General features: G+C 37.5%; 1 protein-coding gene across 1 annotated transcript in view; it reads right to left on the bottom strand.

Annotated features, from left to right (window-relative positions):
- LOC124232994 (sec1 family domain-containing protein 2) overlaps positions 1-18,846 on the bottom strand; it is a 395,716-nt gene that overhangs the window by 337,895 nt on the left and 38,975 nt on the right. Inside the window, exon 3 of the mRNA XM_046649989.1 lies at positions 1,796-1,923. Within this exon, the coding sequence (XP_046505945.1) occupies positions 1,796-1,923 (128 nt within the window). The remainder of the gene's footprint in view (positions 1-1,795; positions 1,924-18,846) is intronic.

Genomic DNA, 18,846 nt, shown 5'->3' with positions numbered 1-18,846 from the left:
CTGAAAACTGAGAACTAATGGTACCTATCGCTCAGAATTACTGTGAGGATTAAATAAGATAACACATGTAAAGAGTTAGAAGAAAATCTGGCACATTATAAGTACTTAATAAATGTAAGCTACGTTCACTTTTCTTGTCATCATTTTGTTCCTTAAAACCCTCATATATAATCACCTAATACACTGAAAGTCATGATTTTTTTTCATATTATGACCCTGTAAGTTTTTCTCTTCTAGGTTCATCTACATGCTTTTACTTCCAAAATTCTGTTCTTCTATTTCAACTTGATAGTTTGATTTTCATACTCATAAGTAATCAAGAACTTGGGCTAGGAATCTCAGCAAGGAAAAATTTTCCCATCCAGTATAATGTATTAATATTTCTTGGATACTTAAGAGCAGATATAAGGGAAAAAACTTATTTTTAAAATAGAGAAATAAACTTTTGCAAGTTTCCAGAAATAAATTCTACCTATTAACCAGATTCAATATCAATATTTAAATATTTCTGTATTAAAAATAGAAATACTATATGATCCATCTATCCCACTACTGGGTATTTATCCAAAGAATACAAAATCAACAATTCAAAGAGATTTATGTACACCTATGTTCATTGCAGCATTATTCACAATAGCCAAGACGTGGAACCAACCAAAGTGCCCATCAATGGATGAATAAAGAAGATGTGGTATATATATGCAATGGAATGCTACTCAGCCATTAAAAAAGACAAAATTGCCCTGTTTGTGACAACATGGATGGACCTTGAGGGTATTATGCTAAGCAAAATAAGCCAGACAGAGAAAGACAAACAGTGTATGATCTCACTCACGTGGAAGATAAACACATGGATAAGGAGAACAGATTGGTGGTTACCAGAGGGAAGGGAGGTGGCGGGAGGGCAGCAGGGGTAAAGGGGCATATATGTATGGTGATAGATAAAAACTAGACTATTGGTGGTGAACACGATGCAGTCTATACAGAAACCAATATATAATAATGTACACCTGAAATTTACACAATGCTATTAGCCAATATGACCTCAATAAAATAATTTAAAACAAAATAAATATTTCTATATTAATAAAATTACTTAATTAAAAAAAACAAAAAAGTAAAACACCAGATTCCTTTTCTAAAATCAAAACATTAAATCTCTGACTTTTTAATCAAAATAAAAAAGCCATTTAAAACTTAAATTCCATTGCAGCCAGATTCTTCTAATACTGAAGACAAAGCTAAATGTGAAAAAAAAACAAGAAATGAGAAAAATGAAATACGTGATATCCTGGTGAAGAAGGGATAACACTTATGTGACTGGACAACTAGCAGACCACTCTAAGGCTAAGGGGCCAGGCCAGAACATGTCCAACTGTTAAATTGTTTTGTCAGTACAGTAGTTCATTCATTAATTCAAAACCAATAAGACATCTTTCATCCACAGTAAAGGGGGGAGGGGGAAGAAAGGGCAGAGGTAGAACAGAATGAAGGGGGGTGGTCCAGATAATTTTCATAGTTCTGGATAAAATAAAGAAACTGAAAGAATTACTCTTTGTAAGCAAGGACTCTCCTAGAGTTCCCAAAGTTGAGTCTAAGAAAAAGGGTCATTGTTGAGCCCTGAGGGCAGTGTGTACATATTCCTTCCATATTCTTTCCACAATTTACAAAAGTCTTCAATACTTCTATCTAGATGCCATGATGGCTAGGTTGGCCCACAGTTCAGAGCAGGCTCAAATAAACTTCCTCAGGGCCTACGGTCACTCTCGGTCCCAGGCGAAGTGAATAAACTTACCCATACTCATCTTGATTGGCAGGTTTTCTCTGCTTGCTGCTTCCACTAGATGTCTCCGGACTTCCATCACTGCTTCCTTGTGCTTGGTGTTCAGTAACGCTTCCCACAGGGCTTTGCCTGCCATGTCACTGCAATAAAACCACCAAAAGAGCTTTAGAATAAATTTCTACTGGCTAATGGAAAGAGTGGAAAGCAAAATAATTTCTTAAATATCTTCTTTTGAGCACTAATGTAGTCTCCTACTGACAGACTCTAAGTATTTAAGTAAAGAATATCTAATCCATTTTAATCAGCACAAAATATTGAGAAATTAAGGAAACAATGAAATTAAGTCCCCCCAACCCCGGCAAAAAAAGAGAAGAAAAGCTATGAGAAGTGTAGGGAAACTGTATGATAATTTTTTTTGAGATTTTTGCATTTAAAAGTATTTCAGAGTATAATTCAACATTGCTAGAGTAAAATATAAATGGCATATAAGCCAAAATTAAATACATGTCTAAAGGTGATTTATCAGTGATTATAAGCATATCAATTTGAGATAATATACTTGTGCGGGAAACACAAAGCAATCAGCAATGAGAATCCTGTTCAAAAATTACTCAATAGAAATCCTAATGAGTAGCTTTCCTAATGAATGAAAATCAAGAATTAGGCTAAGTAACCGTGGCCTTAAGTAGCCCACTTTGGGCCTTAGGTTGTAAGGATGGCACTTACTGAAGGCTTTACAATTAACTATTGATAACGGCATGAAGCACTGCATTATGCAGGGTCTCATCTGGGCTCACTTCTCCAACAGACCTCTGTCTCACCAAACATGCCATGTCCAAATTATAAATGAGTACAGTGTTCTTTCCGGAAGATCTCTGCATGTAGCCAAGTATACACATTTGTGGTAACATTTTAAAAACTGAGTATAAAGGGACAATGATGACTTCTGTCCCTTTCTAAGGACATTTTCCCTCTACTTACAGCCCCCTAACACCTCCTCCTATCCAGTTAGCAATAGTTTGAAAATGAATGTAGTTTTTAAAATGTAGTGTTAAAAGTTGTATCTAATAAGATACTAAGTTAGCTTTAAAAGTTATACCTAATAAGGTATATCTTTCAAGTTTGAATTTGATTTGGAATAATGGAATGATGTATTTCAGAACTGAGTCTAATATCTGGCATATAATAATCTTTTATTAAATAGTAGTGTTTTTATTATCATCTATTTTTTTCTAAGTGAACTAACACCACTGCTGAACATATTCTACTGGTTTTGATCTCATCAAACTGTCATCATTATAACTCAGCATCTAATACTCTAAGTTTAATTTAAGCGAGCAGGTAAACTACATGCCAAGCCCTACCCCTGGGGGTTGGGATATAGATCAAAACAAGGCACAAGCTTTCAACGACTTACGGTCCAGAAGAAGAGGCAGACAAGTAAGCAAAGAAAGTATCCAAAAAAGTGTGATAAGAGGCAGATGAAAGTTTGCATCGATTTCTCTGGTAGCACAGAGCAGGGGCTCTAATCCTGGCTGGGGGGACAGGGACTTAGAATGATTTCTACTGGAAATGACAAGCAAGTACACAGATATGTAAGCTCCACAAGCAGCCAAAAGAAGTTATAACTCAATCTGGAAAGGAGAATGGTATAGAAAATCTTCAAGGAAGATATAAAATCTTCATCACAAAACAAGAAGAAGGACGTTTCAGAATGTGCAAAGTGCCAGGTACATGATACTAAGGAGTTCTCTTGTGCTCCATGCTGAGGTGCAACGGGAGGGGCAGTAGCCATAAGGGCAAAAGAAGGCGAGTGACTCTACAGGGCCCTGCATTCCTTGCCAAGGCTTGTCGACTTCAGTCTGTAGGTGACGGACCCCAAGGAGCATGTGATTGATTTCACATTCTGAGAAGAGCAGCACAGCTTAGCAGTTATGAACAGAGCCTTTATTATCATTCAAAACTAGGTCTATTTGCACTGGGGCTTTGGGAAAGTTACTTAATTTCTCTAAAGCTCTGAAAGCAATGGAGAACCAATGAAGAATTCTGAACAGGGAAGTCACACTCCCAGTTTCCCAAATGTATGGTCCACAGTAGTTCCCTACTTATATTCTCCAAAGCACCTCTCCCCAAACCACAGGGTTTCTCACATACTCTCAGCTCTACACACCTTACTGCCCTCCTCTTTTCCGTGAGAATAATACAGTGTCACCAAGATCACAGTAGGTTAGGTAATGCTGTGGTTGCCCCATCAGATTAGTGTGGTAGTTAAAATGTGGGCTCTGGGGTCAAATAAATCTGGGTTCAAACTCTGACCATTCACTCTTCACCCACAGCAGCTCCACAGCCTCTGATCTTCCTCAGGTACTCCAAGCACAGGAAGCTCTTCTCCTCCTCTGCCAGGAATGCTGTTCCTACAAATACCCCTCTCTTCAGATGTCTGCTGCAATGTCACCTTATCAAGAGGTCCCCTTACTACTCTGTATAAAAGAGTGACGATAGCCCATCCCAGAACCCTATCCCGGCACTCCCTTTCCCCCTTACTGGGCTTTACTGTTTACATAATCCTTATTACCATCTGACTTCCATGTTTCCATGTTTATCTGTCGTCTATCCCCCTCATAAAAGGTAAGGTCCTTTGAAAGCAGGGATTTTGTTTAACTCATTGCTAACCCCCACTACCTAGAACAGTGCTAGGCTCATGGTAGGTCTACTCAATAAATATTGAATAAATGAATGAATGATGCTTGCTAGTTGTGTAACCTTGTGCGCGTAACTAATCCCCTCTTTTCCTCTGTTTCCTCGTCTGAGAGATGGAGATAATAATAGCGACAACCTCACAGGGCTGTTGTAATGGTTAAATAAGATAAGGCACACACAGTACTTTCCTGATTCACAATAAACGTGGGTAGTTGTATGGTCATTGTAGTGGTTGTTACTACTATTATTATTGCTATGAATGATATTGTCTCAAAATTCAATGTGTTCGAGGGTAATATATTAGACAAATTCACTTAATTACATTGACTATTTTTTTCATACAATCCTGATTTGCTCACATATACTAAAGTCACTTGGGGCTTGTACTCTCTGGCACTGTTTTCTATTAAAACATTTTAGAAGAAATACAGATTTTTCATGATCTCTAACATTAATGCAGAGTCAGGTAGTGTTTGCTTGAAAATTGTTCTGTTGATATAAACAATTCTAATTGTCTAGATACATGTGACAGTTTCTAATGTCTACTTCCTGTCCAAAACAGTTTCCTAAACACACCATACTAAACCCCACATCATACATGGTCATTTTAAGCTTACCAAGTTAACATTCATGAACTAATTATGGTTCCCTGAATTGGCACTAAAGAAGATCAAGAAGATGGAAATCATACTCACTGGCAGCTCTGCTGTGCTGCACCCCATCTTCATCAAGTCACTCTGCTACTGCTGTGTGGTGGCTTACATCTGTAAACCTGTGTACACTGCCTTTCTCTAATATGCTCATAAAAGTTGATCCAACAGACATTTCACACTATTGAAGTTTCACATGAAATCAATTCCTGACGTCAAATTTTATGAATCGAGAAAAGTGAATTGAAATCCACACTATAATCATAATAGTGTATTTTTTTGTAATTCTTTATCCTCTCCAACTGTACTAATTCTCTATTTTCTCATGAGGGAATTAGCAATACACAGAGGCTATCACAACAGGGCCAGTCCAATAGTTTAGTGGTAGGCAGTACTAAAGACTAGGAGAATCATGGATTCTGGTACCAAACTACCAAGGGTTCTGGTTCTGCCTTGCTAGCTCTATGTCACTAGGAGAGTTACTGAACCTCTCTGTACATATTTCTCCTCTGTTCACTGGGGATGGTAACAGCACATATTCAGTAGGTTATTATGAGAACCAAATGTGCTAATATATCTGAAGCACCTAGAACAATACCTGGCACATCGTAAGTGCTCAATGAACATAGCAGCAGCAGTAGTAGTAGTAATAACAAATCAAAGCCCAGAATTTTCTCATAGGATATAGAAGGAAGCCCGTTCTAGAAGTACATTATAGTCTTTTCCCTCTACTTGCACAGACATATGGATAACCAGTGCCAGTAGCTTCATTTTCTAATAGGAAAAGGTCAACAATACATTATGCAGAATTCACAATGATACACTTTGGAACACTCTGAAAACTCCAACTCAAGCAAACTCCCCAAATATGACAAGTTGAAGTAAATAATTTTGACTTTCAGGAATAAAATAAGAAACTTTTCTATATATTACTTAGAGATTTACACCTATAGGAAGTAAGGGTTTTCCTTATAAAGGTTTTTAAGCAATGACTTCTGTGCTAGCTTCTTACCTGATTAATTTAATTATATTGAAATTCTATAGACTGCACACAATAGGACATTTTAAAACTAAAATTCTTATTTTTATGAGGAGTTCAGATTCCATAAATATTTCCAGACTGACTTGCAAAGTGGATACGCAACTTTGGGGGTAGAAGTGAACATTAGAAAGAATATTAAATTAACCATCTTCACATCTTCAGCAGGACGCTGCCTAATCCAACATAAACAGATGAAAATCTCTTTTTAGTTTTTGAAGCCACCTAAAGAAAATTTTGCAATATGCCTGAGAAAAACACTATAGCTTCAAACAAATCAAACTGCTATTAGATCATATTTATACCTAATCTAAACCCTTTGTGCTCTACTGTAAATCTACTTCATCTTGCTTAGTCTTCTCTCTCAAATTCAGGAACAGCTGGATAATATCTTTTTAATAATCAGGTCCACTGAAAAACGGTTTATTTCTTTTTCTTCATGGCCAACTTAGGAAAGATTTTTGAAAGGTAAATAAAATATAATATTCAAAAATGCTTTAAAATACCACCACTACTTTCTATTTTAGAAGCATTTCAGAACTTAAAAAACAACTTCTTACATGAGCCATTATCACTGTCCCAATTTAAAGAGCCTCAGAGCAGTCAAATGACTGACTAAAGTACAGTCAACCTATAAATGACAGAAACAGGACTCAGACCCAGGGAACTGGCTTCAGAGCCCAGGAATCTTTCTACTATACCATGCCATGCTTGTATTATGCAAACCATCAAAGAGAACCAATTATTCAGGATGTCAATTATTTTAAACTCCTCACGTTAGTTTTCTTATCCTTAATAGGTTCTCTATTCTCCCTTTAAGTTCAGTTCACATATGGGCCCACAAAGGATAGAATGAAATAAAGTAAAAAGTGAAGTCGATCCACGTTAGCTCACGAAGCAGGTAAAGTTTGCTCTCAGGATTTTTCACTTTTTGTTTTAAACAATATCATACTATTCCCTTTGTAGGTCACCATTAGCCATTGACAGTCACTTTACTACACAATGCCAATCATTTCCCACTTGTATTCAACCTTCTTCTTTAAATGTTTCCCTCTAAGAAGACTTTGCTGAATTTTAAATCATGCTACATATATATCATTTATACAACTGAAAAGTCAAAAAACTAAAGTCTAAATTGCCCTGAGGTATAATTCCCAATTTAGCTCTTATTTGATGTTCATTATATCCTTGGGAAAGAGAGAGAGAGAAATAGCCTCCAGCTATTTTATCACTTACAAAACTGAGACAAAATGAAGCCACTTGCCTACCATATCATTAATAATAAAGGAGGCAAGGTTTAGAGCTCAGGGCCACCACTGAAAGTGCCGTGGGCTGCTTCTTCAACCTTGGGCAATTCAGTTAGTCTTTCTGATGCTTTACATCCCCTTAAAGTATGATTAATGTTATTATTTTAATTTATTGAGAACTCAATATGTCATAGGCAATATGACTATATTATCTCATTGAATAACAACCCTCCAGCTTAAGTATCATTGCTCTATTTCAAAAGTGAGAAAGCTGATTCTTAAAGAGAGAAAATAATTTGTCCTAATCACATAGCCAATAAATGAGAATTTGAACCCAGGTCTCTGTGAACTCCAAAATCCATCTACCAACCATGATTCTATGGTACTCTGTAAAATAAAAGGCTCAAACTAGAAGGCTAACTTCTGAGATTCCTTGGATCCTTAACAAGCTATATTTTATTTGCTTTCCATTATGCCCTGGTGCTCCAAGTTCACATGTACAAATTTGATTAACTTTGCAACACTCCGTAAAAGATGGGGGAATATCCCATGTTGTTATCTTTTTTATTAAAGCCATTTTTTTTACAAGTCCAGTGATAGTAATAAAAAGAGTTAACAAAAGAGTATTCCTAACAGATTGTAGAATATATTAAATAATGTTCTACCCCTTTCTCTGTTTTTAAAGTGAAGTTTTCCAATGACATAAACTTTATTCCACTGTAGCTACTAAAACACAATTTTATTTCAGTAGATTCTTTGAAATATACGATATAAAACTCCTAGAATATTTGCCCTATGAAAAGATCCATTCTATTACTATGAAATGTAGTTTCGATATTGTCAGTAACTGCATAAAATGTCAAATATACACAAAATTTAGGCCCTTTTTAAATAAACTGATTATCTTGTATCCTTAAAAATCACACTATTATGACAAATTGTCATGTTTAAAGAAAACTAAAGGCTAACAATATACACATAATAATGGCTTACTAGAATATACACATAATAATAATCTGCTAGAATCTTTTTTAAGTCTCAGGAGATTCCGTACATGAAGACGTGGTCCTTTCAGTTAATTCCTTGCTCTTTATTCACCAGAATTACTCAACTGTAAATGAAATCTTAGAAGCTGCCTTGGTTTGGCATGTATGAAATGTCAAATGCAGTCTGCTAGAAACTAACAGGAAATATTCATCACCAAATAAAATATAAAGAAGACAGCATTAATTTTTAAAAGGTGGCTGAATGTTGAATCATGGTGCTACTTCAATCAAGTGGAAGCATGCAATTAAGAGACTGAGGGTGAAATGTGACTGCTCACCATTATCTTGTAACTAAACTCAGAGAAAATGGTTTCTTCATGGCGTGCACGGGAAGTTAAGCTTACTCACAGGATTTGCAATAACAGTCATAGTGTTCCAACAGAAATACAATGACAACAAATAAAACCAAACAAACATTTTCAACTAATTTTAAAAAGAGAGCAATCTGAGTCATAGTTTAGCACAGCAGGGAATAATGGCTTCCATCAGCGGCTAGCTTAATGAGCTCAGAAGGTAGGTTTGTTAATTAAATTATTCACAGAGGTTTCAAGAGTCATCTTTCCTCTTGACTACTTTTTAGAACAATTACTTCATCTTTAACAAAATTATCCACTAACCTTCATCTCAATAGAAGAGAAAGCAGCTAAACACAGAAGGATGTTGAAGTAGACCCTTGGCACCATAAAGCAGTCCTTCCTTCCTTCTTTCTTTCAGAATATAGGCACTTCCTGCGGGCTGGGCACTCAGCGAGGTGCTGCAGCCACAGCTGTGAGCAGCCTCCCTGCCCTCATGGAGTTAGCAATCTGGCAGGGAAGCTAGAACTGAGCATGCTCCTGTGGAGGTGACAAAAGCAGAGAATGGGAGCTCTGGGAGAGTGTAACACCTAACCTGGTCTGGGTGTGAGGGTGGAGGTCAGAGGGTGGCTGAGGATATGACAGTGGAACCTGAAAAATGAGTAGGACTTAGCCAGTTGAAGAACAGAGTAAGGGTAATCTAAGCAGGAATCGCATCATGGCCAGGGTCCTGAGAAGAGAACTTGAGAGCTTTCCCAGGAAATGAAAAGAAGTATGAATGGCGCATAAAGATCTAGTTTGACACTGTCCTCAGCTTATGTCAAATCATCCAAGGCCTGGTAACCCACATTAAGGATTGTAGACTTTTTTCCAAGGGTAACAGAAGGGTCTTCAGCAACAGACTGACCCAATCAGATTTGCATTATTAAAAGATGGCTCTGGAGGCCAGCCAAGGGGTGCAGCGGTTAAGTTTGCATGTTCTGCTTCAGCGGCCCGGGATTCACTCGTTCGGATCCCAGTGCAGACCTAGGCACTGCTTGACAAGCCATGCTGTGGTAGGCATCACACATATAAAGTAGAGGAAGATGGGCACGGATGTTAGTTCAGGGCCAGTCTTCCTCAGCAAAAAGAGGAGGATTGGCAGCAGATGTTAGCTCAGGGCTAATCTCCTTCAAAAAACAAAAGAAAGAAAGATCACTCTGGCCTCTCTGTAGAGAACGGATTCAAGTTTAAGGACTGAGTGTGAGGCTACTGCACAGTCCAAGCAAGAATTGATGATGGCTTGGACTAGAGTGACTTCCTAAAGCTATCACATTATATCATTCCCTGCTCAAACCCCTTTCACGCTTCCTACTACCATTACACTGAAATCTAAGTTCCCTATTTTGGGCAACAGGCTTATATAAACTTTAGTGCGTTCCTATATCTACAACTTCATCTCTCAATCTCTCAGCTTCATCCATTCGGCCTCAGCCACACTGGCCTGATTTCAGCCCCTTGAGTGGGTCAAGTGTGTTCCCAACTCAGGGCTTTGCATTTGCTATTCCCTTTGCCTGGAACCGTCTTTCTCCAGATGTTCTTTGATTAGGTCTCATCCATTCAACAAATATTTATTGAGCGCCTACCAAATGCCAGTTCTGTTCTAGGTACCATTCAAGGCTTCCTTCCTTGACCACTCTAGCTATTCCAAATCCCACTTAGCCTATTTTATTTTATTTATATTTGTCACTAACTCAAATTATGTATTATTAAATAGAATTTATTTCAGTAAATTGGGAAGGAAGTGGTCACAGAGCATTAAGGACAAAGTATTTTGGCTTTATCAGAATGTCAGCATCCTGGGCCCATGGGTGCATTGCACTCAGGCCACCAACACCCCATGGGCCATGAACTGTGCTAGGCACCAAAGGTGCAATAGTGTACAAGGGTGAACAAGTCAGGCACAGACCTTCTCTCAGGAAGCTTCCAAAGTCTAGTTGGAGAGAAAAGACACTAAACAACTAATTTTAAGATAATGTACTATGAGCTGTTATATGACATAAAATGTATGATCTATAGAAGCAAATATAAAAGTGGAGGTGGAGAGAAGGAAAGAGCAACATGTAGGATGGCCCGAAGGTAGGAGAGCAAGACATGAGGACCTGAAAGAAGTTTAGCGTAGCTGCAACCAAGAGTAAGAGCACACTGGAGGGAAGAGAAGGAGGGAGCAGGAAAAGATGAAGGCTGAAAAAATAAGCAGGGAGTAGATCTAGGAAGGCTTTCTAAAATAAGTTAAAAGTTTTAGTCTTTACCCAAATGACAATGGAGAGCCACTAAAGGATTTTACCAGGGGAGGGTTAGAATCAGATTTACTATTACTTGCACAGCTGAATAAATGTATGTACGAATAACCAGTTTTACAAAAATAACCCCCCAAAATGGACTTTAAAACGTATAATTTAAAAGATACAATTTAACTTTTAAATATTATGCAACTATGTGAATATAATCCATTCATTTCTTCCTATTGGAGGCTCTTATGTTGGGTTTTGTTCCTGTATTCAAAAAACATGAGTGCCCACTACACATCAGCCCCTCTTCTTGGGGCTGGGGATACAGCAGTGAACAAAACAGAATAAAACCACTGCCCTATGTGATTCATGTTCTGCAGTTTATTTTCTGAACATAGCACATGGAAATCATAAAGTAGGAAGAATTAGAACCGAAGTTTCCTTAGAAATTATCTAGTGTACTTCTCTTTTACAGAAAAGAAAACTGTGACTATGAGAAATTAAGTACCTTGTTCAAGGTCATAAAGTTTCGGTGGAAAAGCCACTGTACTACCAAATGACTAGGAAACAAAAACTGCACAGAAGTTGCTCAAGGACACTAAAAAAAAAAAAAAACCCACATCAACAGAAACAGTCTCTGACCGTTCAATAACTGAAAGAAGATTGTTTTAATGAGTTTTTGTATCCACTGTCACGTTTGTTAAAGAATGTTCCCGTAACAATCAATACATTCTTGAAAAAGATAAGATCACTTCAAAGATGTTAAACTCAAATATCACATTGGCATACATTTCAGGGAAGAAGCAGAGTAGCATTGGAAAAAATATGAACCCTGATGCAGCTCCTTCCTTGAGCAAGTCACTTGTATCTACCCCTCAAGTCTCATTGATACTATCTCTCAAACTATGGGAAAGTGATTGTTATTAATTTGCTCAACAAGAAGAAAGCACCATACAAATTTAATTTGTATTGTTCTATCTGAGGAAAAAGCTGTCATTTTAAAACCATGAATAAATGCATTGTCTGTTACAAACTTTTAATTAGCATAACAATCTTGTTGGGAATTATATACTCTTGGATTGATATTCAAAAACCAAAAATGTCCTAAAAAATGCATGCTCTTTTTGTGTCAACGTGTATAGCTAATAGAAAATCTATCTGTGTGGTTGGTTCCAGATTAAAAATGTACTAGAATGTCTTTAACAATGCAGAAATAACAACCATGTGTTAAGGGAAACTAAATAAAATCCAGGATAAAAAACTGTTTAATTTCAGGATAAACAATTGCACGCAAGCTTTATAATGTTCAGAATAAAAAAAGAACAACCTCCATCTGATACGTAATCAAAGTTTCATCTCCTTCCAAGGAATACTCTAGTTCATCATGTCTTCCTTCGAGATGATGGCTTCGTTCAGCACTGTAACAGGCTGGTGAAACCTCTTAAAAAATGGACCAGAACATAACATACAAACTGTGTAACCATCATATAAAATAATTGGGGTAACTGAACTTCATCCCAGTACAGATAAACACTTTTTATTCCTACTGTCCACCAGCTCATTAATGATAATATCAACACAATTAATTATCAACACAAATTTATTCATAATTTCTTCCTAGCAAACAATAAAACATAGGAGAGACTGTTTTTCATATGGATTCCCAATGTACAAACAGATTAACACAATATGAGGATTTTAAATCACTAACACAATTAGATTACTTAAAAACCAAACACACATCCCCTCTATGCACATTTTTCTGATTCTGAACGATGTACTTTGAGTTCCTGTAGATTGCTTCCACGACCCATTCCAAAGGCCAGCCCTTGCTCCACTGGGGAACTCTACTCTAGGCTGGATTACATCTGTGTGTTTTGGCTTGAATTCAAGACTTGGAAAGTTAAGGATTAGTTCATGTGTCAAACTCTAAGATAAAGAGTTAGTGACAGTTTTATAGAGGCTCTTAGAAGCAAACTCATCTGTTTGCTTTATCCCTTCTGTCACTCTACTCCATGAAGAACAGTCCTTTCAAAATCAGCCTAGCCTATTGTTCTATTATTATACAGTGATTCCAGAATCTATTACTCTATTCACCATGAGTGACACCATTGTATCCATACACACATAAGTGTGAAGTCAAAGACACTAAATTGGGAAAACTTGATTTGTTAAAATTATTATAGTATTGTTTTATTCTTCAGTGGTTTTCATTTTGGTTCAGGTGGAATATGGATTTATGTTGCTCCTATTATTTACCATCTTAACTCCCATATATTTTGTTAAGGGGTTTTGTACTATATCCCTCGGCACCTTAAAAATACAGAACAGTGTTTAAGTGTTAATAGGGACACAACTCTGAGAAGGGAAGAATATACAATAGTTCTTTCTATAAGAGGGGTTTAGGGGCTGTATTCTGTTTATGGGTAGAAAACAGAACTTGTCTCAAAGTTGCATTTGCACAGCAAACACTATTTTTACTTATAAGGATGAGGTAGAGTTTCTCATAAAACTGAGTTATTCATTTAAAGTGTTTTCAATACTGTAAGATAAAGAATCTTCTGTGTGTGTGTTGTGTGGCAACACTACAGGACCTCACTTGACTAATAAAGAGTAGGGAGCTCTATGTTGTTGTTTAATTTTTCTGCTCCATGAAATCCAAAAATCTGGGAACCACTTCTCAAAGCTCCATACCTAAGGAACAAAGTAAAAAGGAATCTTCAGGTTTTCCTCTAGATTTTTGAAGCCAAAATTTACCTGTTAATAAAGGAAACAGGAATTCAGAGTAAAAATCTAAAGTACACACATTGCGAATGTCCCCCATAAGGAACAGGATAGTACAGAAGGTGTTGAACAACTAGCACTCACATACATTCAACCTTCTGACCTGGAAGCACACCGTGCCCTGATAAATGTCTTCAATACTGTTTTAAGGTGTTCTTAGGATTTGTTTTAATCATGTATGGTAAGACATGCAGACATGGAAATGACTGCCACAGAGAATGCCGGTTTTATATTCACAGATTCCTAGAAACAAGAGGCATGGCACACCAGACAGGGCAACACAGTGGTCGGTCAGGAGGCAGAGGGAGTGAGGGGAAAATGTGGGCCCAAGTCTTTATTGTGGTTCTCATGGGAAAGCAGGGAAAGCAGGCTAAGCAGGCTTAGGATTGGCTAGTTTGAATAATTTCAGTGTTCTGAAGGCACTATGCAAGGCAACTGACTTATTTTTATCTCCTTTGATTCTTACCACGCTAAGTGGCCAGGATTATTATAACGTCACTTCCAGATGAGAAGGCTGAGGTTCAGGGAACATAAGCAACAGTAACACTTCACTTCAAAAATATTTGTCAACAGTCTTTTTGTTTAAATCAGTTTGCCCAGTTCCTTTCAGGTTACTGAAAGTGCATGACTGCTAATTCTCCCCCAAAATCAATCCTGGAGGAACAGAAGAAGGAAAATACCAAGATATCAAAAAGCCTATGAGAAAATAGCAAACCGTGACAAAGCTGAGTTTATGCCAAGAATGCCAGAATGATTCAGTATGTGACTACCTATCAGTGCAATCTGCCACACTAAAATGAAAAGAGCAAAACCACATGATCTTCTTAATAGATTCAGGAAAGATATTTCACAGATTTCAACACTCATTCATGATCTTAAAAAAATTCTTAATAAATTAGGAAAAGAAATAAACTTCATTAACCTGACAAAGATATCTACAAAAAGCCTACAGCAAATATCATTCTAGATGAGGAAACATTAGAAATATTCCCTTTGAAATCAGAAATAAGACAAAGATGGCCACAATCATCACTCCTATTTAATACCATATGCAACAAGACAAAAAAGAGAAGTTATCCTCTCATTCCTAGAAGATATACAGTCTTGCTATCAGTTGTCAAAAACCAAGATCCAATTTCGTAAAAAATCGAAACAACTTAAAATGTCATGAAATGCATGAAATGAATATCCTAAAACACAGTTTCCTAAAGATGCAGTTTACAAGATTTTCACAGGTCTACAGATGATCACCTCTAGTTTTCATTAATCTGTATTTATTTTAATATAAATCAGAAAAATTAGCTAGTATATCAAACCCATGACTATACAACTACCCAGATATTCTTTCTTTTTTTTTTTTTTTTTTGTGAGGAAGATTGTCCCTGAGCTAACATCCGTACCCATCTTCCTCTATTTTGTATCTGGGATGCCACCACAGCATGGCTTGATAAGCAGTGGGTAGGTGCCCAGAATCCGAACTGGTGAACCCTGGCAGCAGAAGCAGAACATAAGAACTTAACCACTACACTATCAGGCTGGCCCCAAATATTATTTCTTAAAATAAGGCTAAAAGCAGGTACTACTTATTTAGGTTTAAAGAACAACCAAACAAAACCTTCCTTCCCTCAAAATTTAGTTCAAATAGCAAGAAAAAAAGTCCTTTCTTCCTTCATAATTTAGTCCAAACAGCACTAGGTGGTGCCTAAAAAGGGAGGTGTCCTGATGGAGCAGCAGAGTCCAAGTGATGAGCAGACAGACAGCATCCTAGCCTGGAGTGCCAGAGCCTGAGACAAGTGAGCAGGTACCTTCATGAGAGGGTTGGAAGACAGATGTAGGGTACAGCTATCTAAGCACAAAGAGGCATCTGTGTGAAAGGCTCAAGGGGGCCTTGTGGGAATGTCAGAGCACAAACCAGTGTGAGGAGGACTTCCTGGTAGTATGGGGGGATATGGGAGGTGGCAGCAGTCTGACCAAGGAAGGCAGTGCCCAAGTAGGAAGAGAAAGGTATCCATGTAGGAATGGGTAGCAGCAACCTTGCTTAGGGTGTCAAAGGCTGAGTGGAGTGAGCAGGCACCCACATCACGAGCGTGGTGCACAGTGGCATTAGCAGCCCAAAGCAGGTGTCCAAACTGAGTGTGGTGAGGAGGGGTGTCATGCAAGGATGGACCAACCCAGAGTATCAGAGGTTGAATGGCATAAAGGAGTCTCCATGCAGAGGGTAGGGCCAGGGCACTATGGGTTTTGGAGACCAGGAGGGATGAAGACAGCATCCACATGGAGGAGGAGGAAGGAGCAGCAATGGTGATAGGAGATTGGCTAAATAGAAGGAATTGAGCAAGAAAGTAAATATATTGAGGGATAATAGGAGCCAGGTTACTCGCTGTTCAAGAAGGGAGCTACAAATATGGAAAGGGAAAAACCAAGAATGAATTCTTCTAATGCTGGCTTGGAACTGGAAGTATTAGTGTGAACTTATGGTTTTCAATATACAGAGAGAGCAGCATAAAAATAAAGATCAATGTGAATATGTGTGTATAGTTCCTTAGCTGTGTCCACTGAGAGAATCTGGGACCAGTGACACCCCAAATGCAGCAAGCACACTGAGAGCCCAGATCTGGGTTTCTAAATATCATTCTCCACTAAAAGGCACTAGAACTCCTTAGAGAAATGACTGATTTTAGGTCCATGTAGGAAAAATACCAGATAAACCTGAAATACCTTGTACTAGAAAGTAAGGAAGTGCTCAAAGAATAACGGTGATATATCAGAAAGTCACAGAAGCCAGGGGCTCTCACTAGCCAAATATGGGACAATTTTAACATCAAAATAAATAGTGAAAAAAAATGAATTATAATCCATTGAATAAAATATGAATCCATGAGGTCATGCTGATATACATAAAGAAAGAAATGTGAAGGAGACAAAGCTATATCTTGCCATAAAATACCAATTAATAAATGTGGAAATGATGGAATTAGAAAAATCACAACTTTCAGCAATCACAGTAACAGATCAGCCAAGAAATATGAAGAGGTGCTAAAGCAGTGGATTCAAGTTTGACAAGGAAAGGATATTACATAATCTCAAAATCTCTTCTTTAACCAAGGATCAAAATTACCATTGTAAGTGGAAAAACTTAAATTGTGTGCCACCTGATAGGATGCAATCGAAAGAACACAGTATCACTTGTGTGATATTCTTGTCAATAATGCATAACCTGAATCTAACCTTGAGGAAATATGAGACAAACCTAAATTGAGAGACATTTTGCAAAATAACTGGCCTGTACTTTTCAAAAGTGTCAAGGTCAAGAATGTCAAGGAAAGACTGAGGAACCATCAAAGATTAAAGTAGACTAAAGGGACATGACAAATGCATGCAATGTGTCATTCTGACCAATATCCTTTTGCTTTCACAAAGGATACTATTGAGATAAGTGGCAAAACTTGTGGAATAGACGGTAGTAGTATATTAGTCTTAATTTTGTGATTGTGATTATGTTGGAGAACATCCCTTTGAGAGAAATACATGCTAAAGTATTTAGCAGTCATGGGCATAGGCATATTATTCTCAAAGTGTTCAAGGAGGAGAAAAAAATTCTTGTCCTATTCTTGTAACTTTTTTGTATGTTTGTAATCACTTGAAAAAAAATTTTTTTTATTAATGTTATGATAGATTACAACCTTGTGAGATTTCAGTTGTACATTTTTGTTAGTCATGTTGTGGGTACACCACTTCCCCCTTTGTGCCCTCCCCCCACCCCCCCTTTTCCCTGGTAACCACTGATCAGATCTCCTTATCAATATACTAACTTCCACCTATGAGTGGAGTCATATAGAGTTCGTCTTTCTCTGACTGGCTTATTTCGCTTAACATAATACCCTCGAGGTCCATGCACGTTGTTGTGAACGGGCCAATTTTGTCTTTTTTTATGGCTGAGTAGTATTCCATTGTGTATATATACCACATCTTCTTTATCCAATCATCAGTTTCTGGGCATGTAGGTTGGTTCCACGTCTTGGCTATTGTAAATAATGCTGCGATGAACATAGGGGTGCAACGGACGCTTGAGATTTCTGATTTCAGGTTCTTAGGATAGATACCCAGTAATGGGATGGCTGGGTCATAGGGTATTTCTATTTTTAACTTTTTGAGAAATCTCCATACTGTTTTCCATAGTGGCTGTACCAGTTTGCATTCCCACCAACAGTGTATGAGGGTTCCTTTTTCTCCACAACCTCTCCAACATTTGTCGCTCTTGGTTTTGGATGTTTTTGCCAATCTAACGGGTGTAAGGTGATATCTTAGTGTAGTTTTGATTTGCATTTCCCTGATGATTAGCGATGATGAACATCTTTTCATGTGTCTCTTGGCCATATTCATATCTTCTTTTGAGAAATGTCTGTTCATGTCCTCTGCCCATTTTTTGATCGGGTTGTTTGTTTTTTTGTTGTTAAGCAGTGTGAGTTCTTTGTATATTATGGAGATTAACCCTATGTCAGATAAGTGGCTTGTAAATATTTTTTCCCAATTAGTGAGCTGTTTTTTTGTTTCCATCCTGTTTTCCCTTGCCTTGAAGAAGCTCTTTAGTCTGATGAAGTCCCATTTGTTTATTCTTTCTATTGTTTCCCTCAACTGAGGAGTTATAGTGTCCGAAAAGATTCTTTTGAAACTGATGTCAAAGAGTGTACTGCCTATATTCTCTTCCAAAAGACTTATTGTCTCAGGCCTAATCTTTAGGTCTTTGATCCATTTTGAGTTTATTTTGGTGTGTGGTGAAAAAGAATGGTCAATTTTCAATCTTTTGCATGTGGCTGTCCAGTTTTCCCAGCACCATTTGTTGAAGAGACTTTCTTTTCTCCATTGTAGGCCCTCTGCTCCTTTGTCAAAGATTAGCTGTCCATAGATGTGTGGTTTTATCTCTGGGCTTTCAATTCTGTTCCATTGATCTGTGGACCTGTTTTTGTACCAGTACCATGCTGTTTTGATCACTGTAGCTTTGTAGTATGTTTTGAAATCGGGGATTGTGATTCC

Source organism: Equus quagga, unplaced genomic scaffold (assembly GCF_021613505.1).
Source record: "Equus quagga isolate Etosha38 unplaced genomic scaffold, UCLA_HA_Equagga_1.0 146_RagTag, whole genome shotgun sequence".
Lineage (NCBI taxonomy): Eukaryota > Metazoa > Chordata > Mammalia > Perissodactyla > Equidae > Equus > Equus quagga.
Note: the sequence above shows the minus strand (reverse complement) of the source record. Positions and strands in the feature narration are given on the sequence as shown.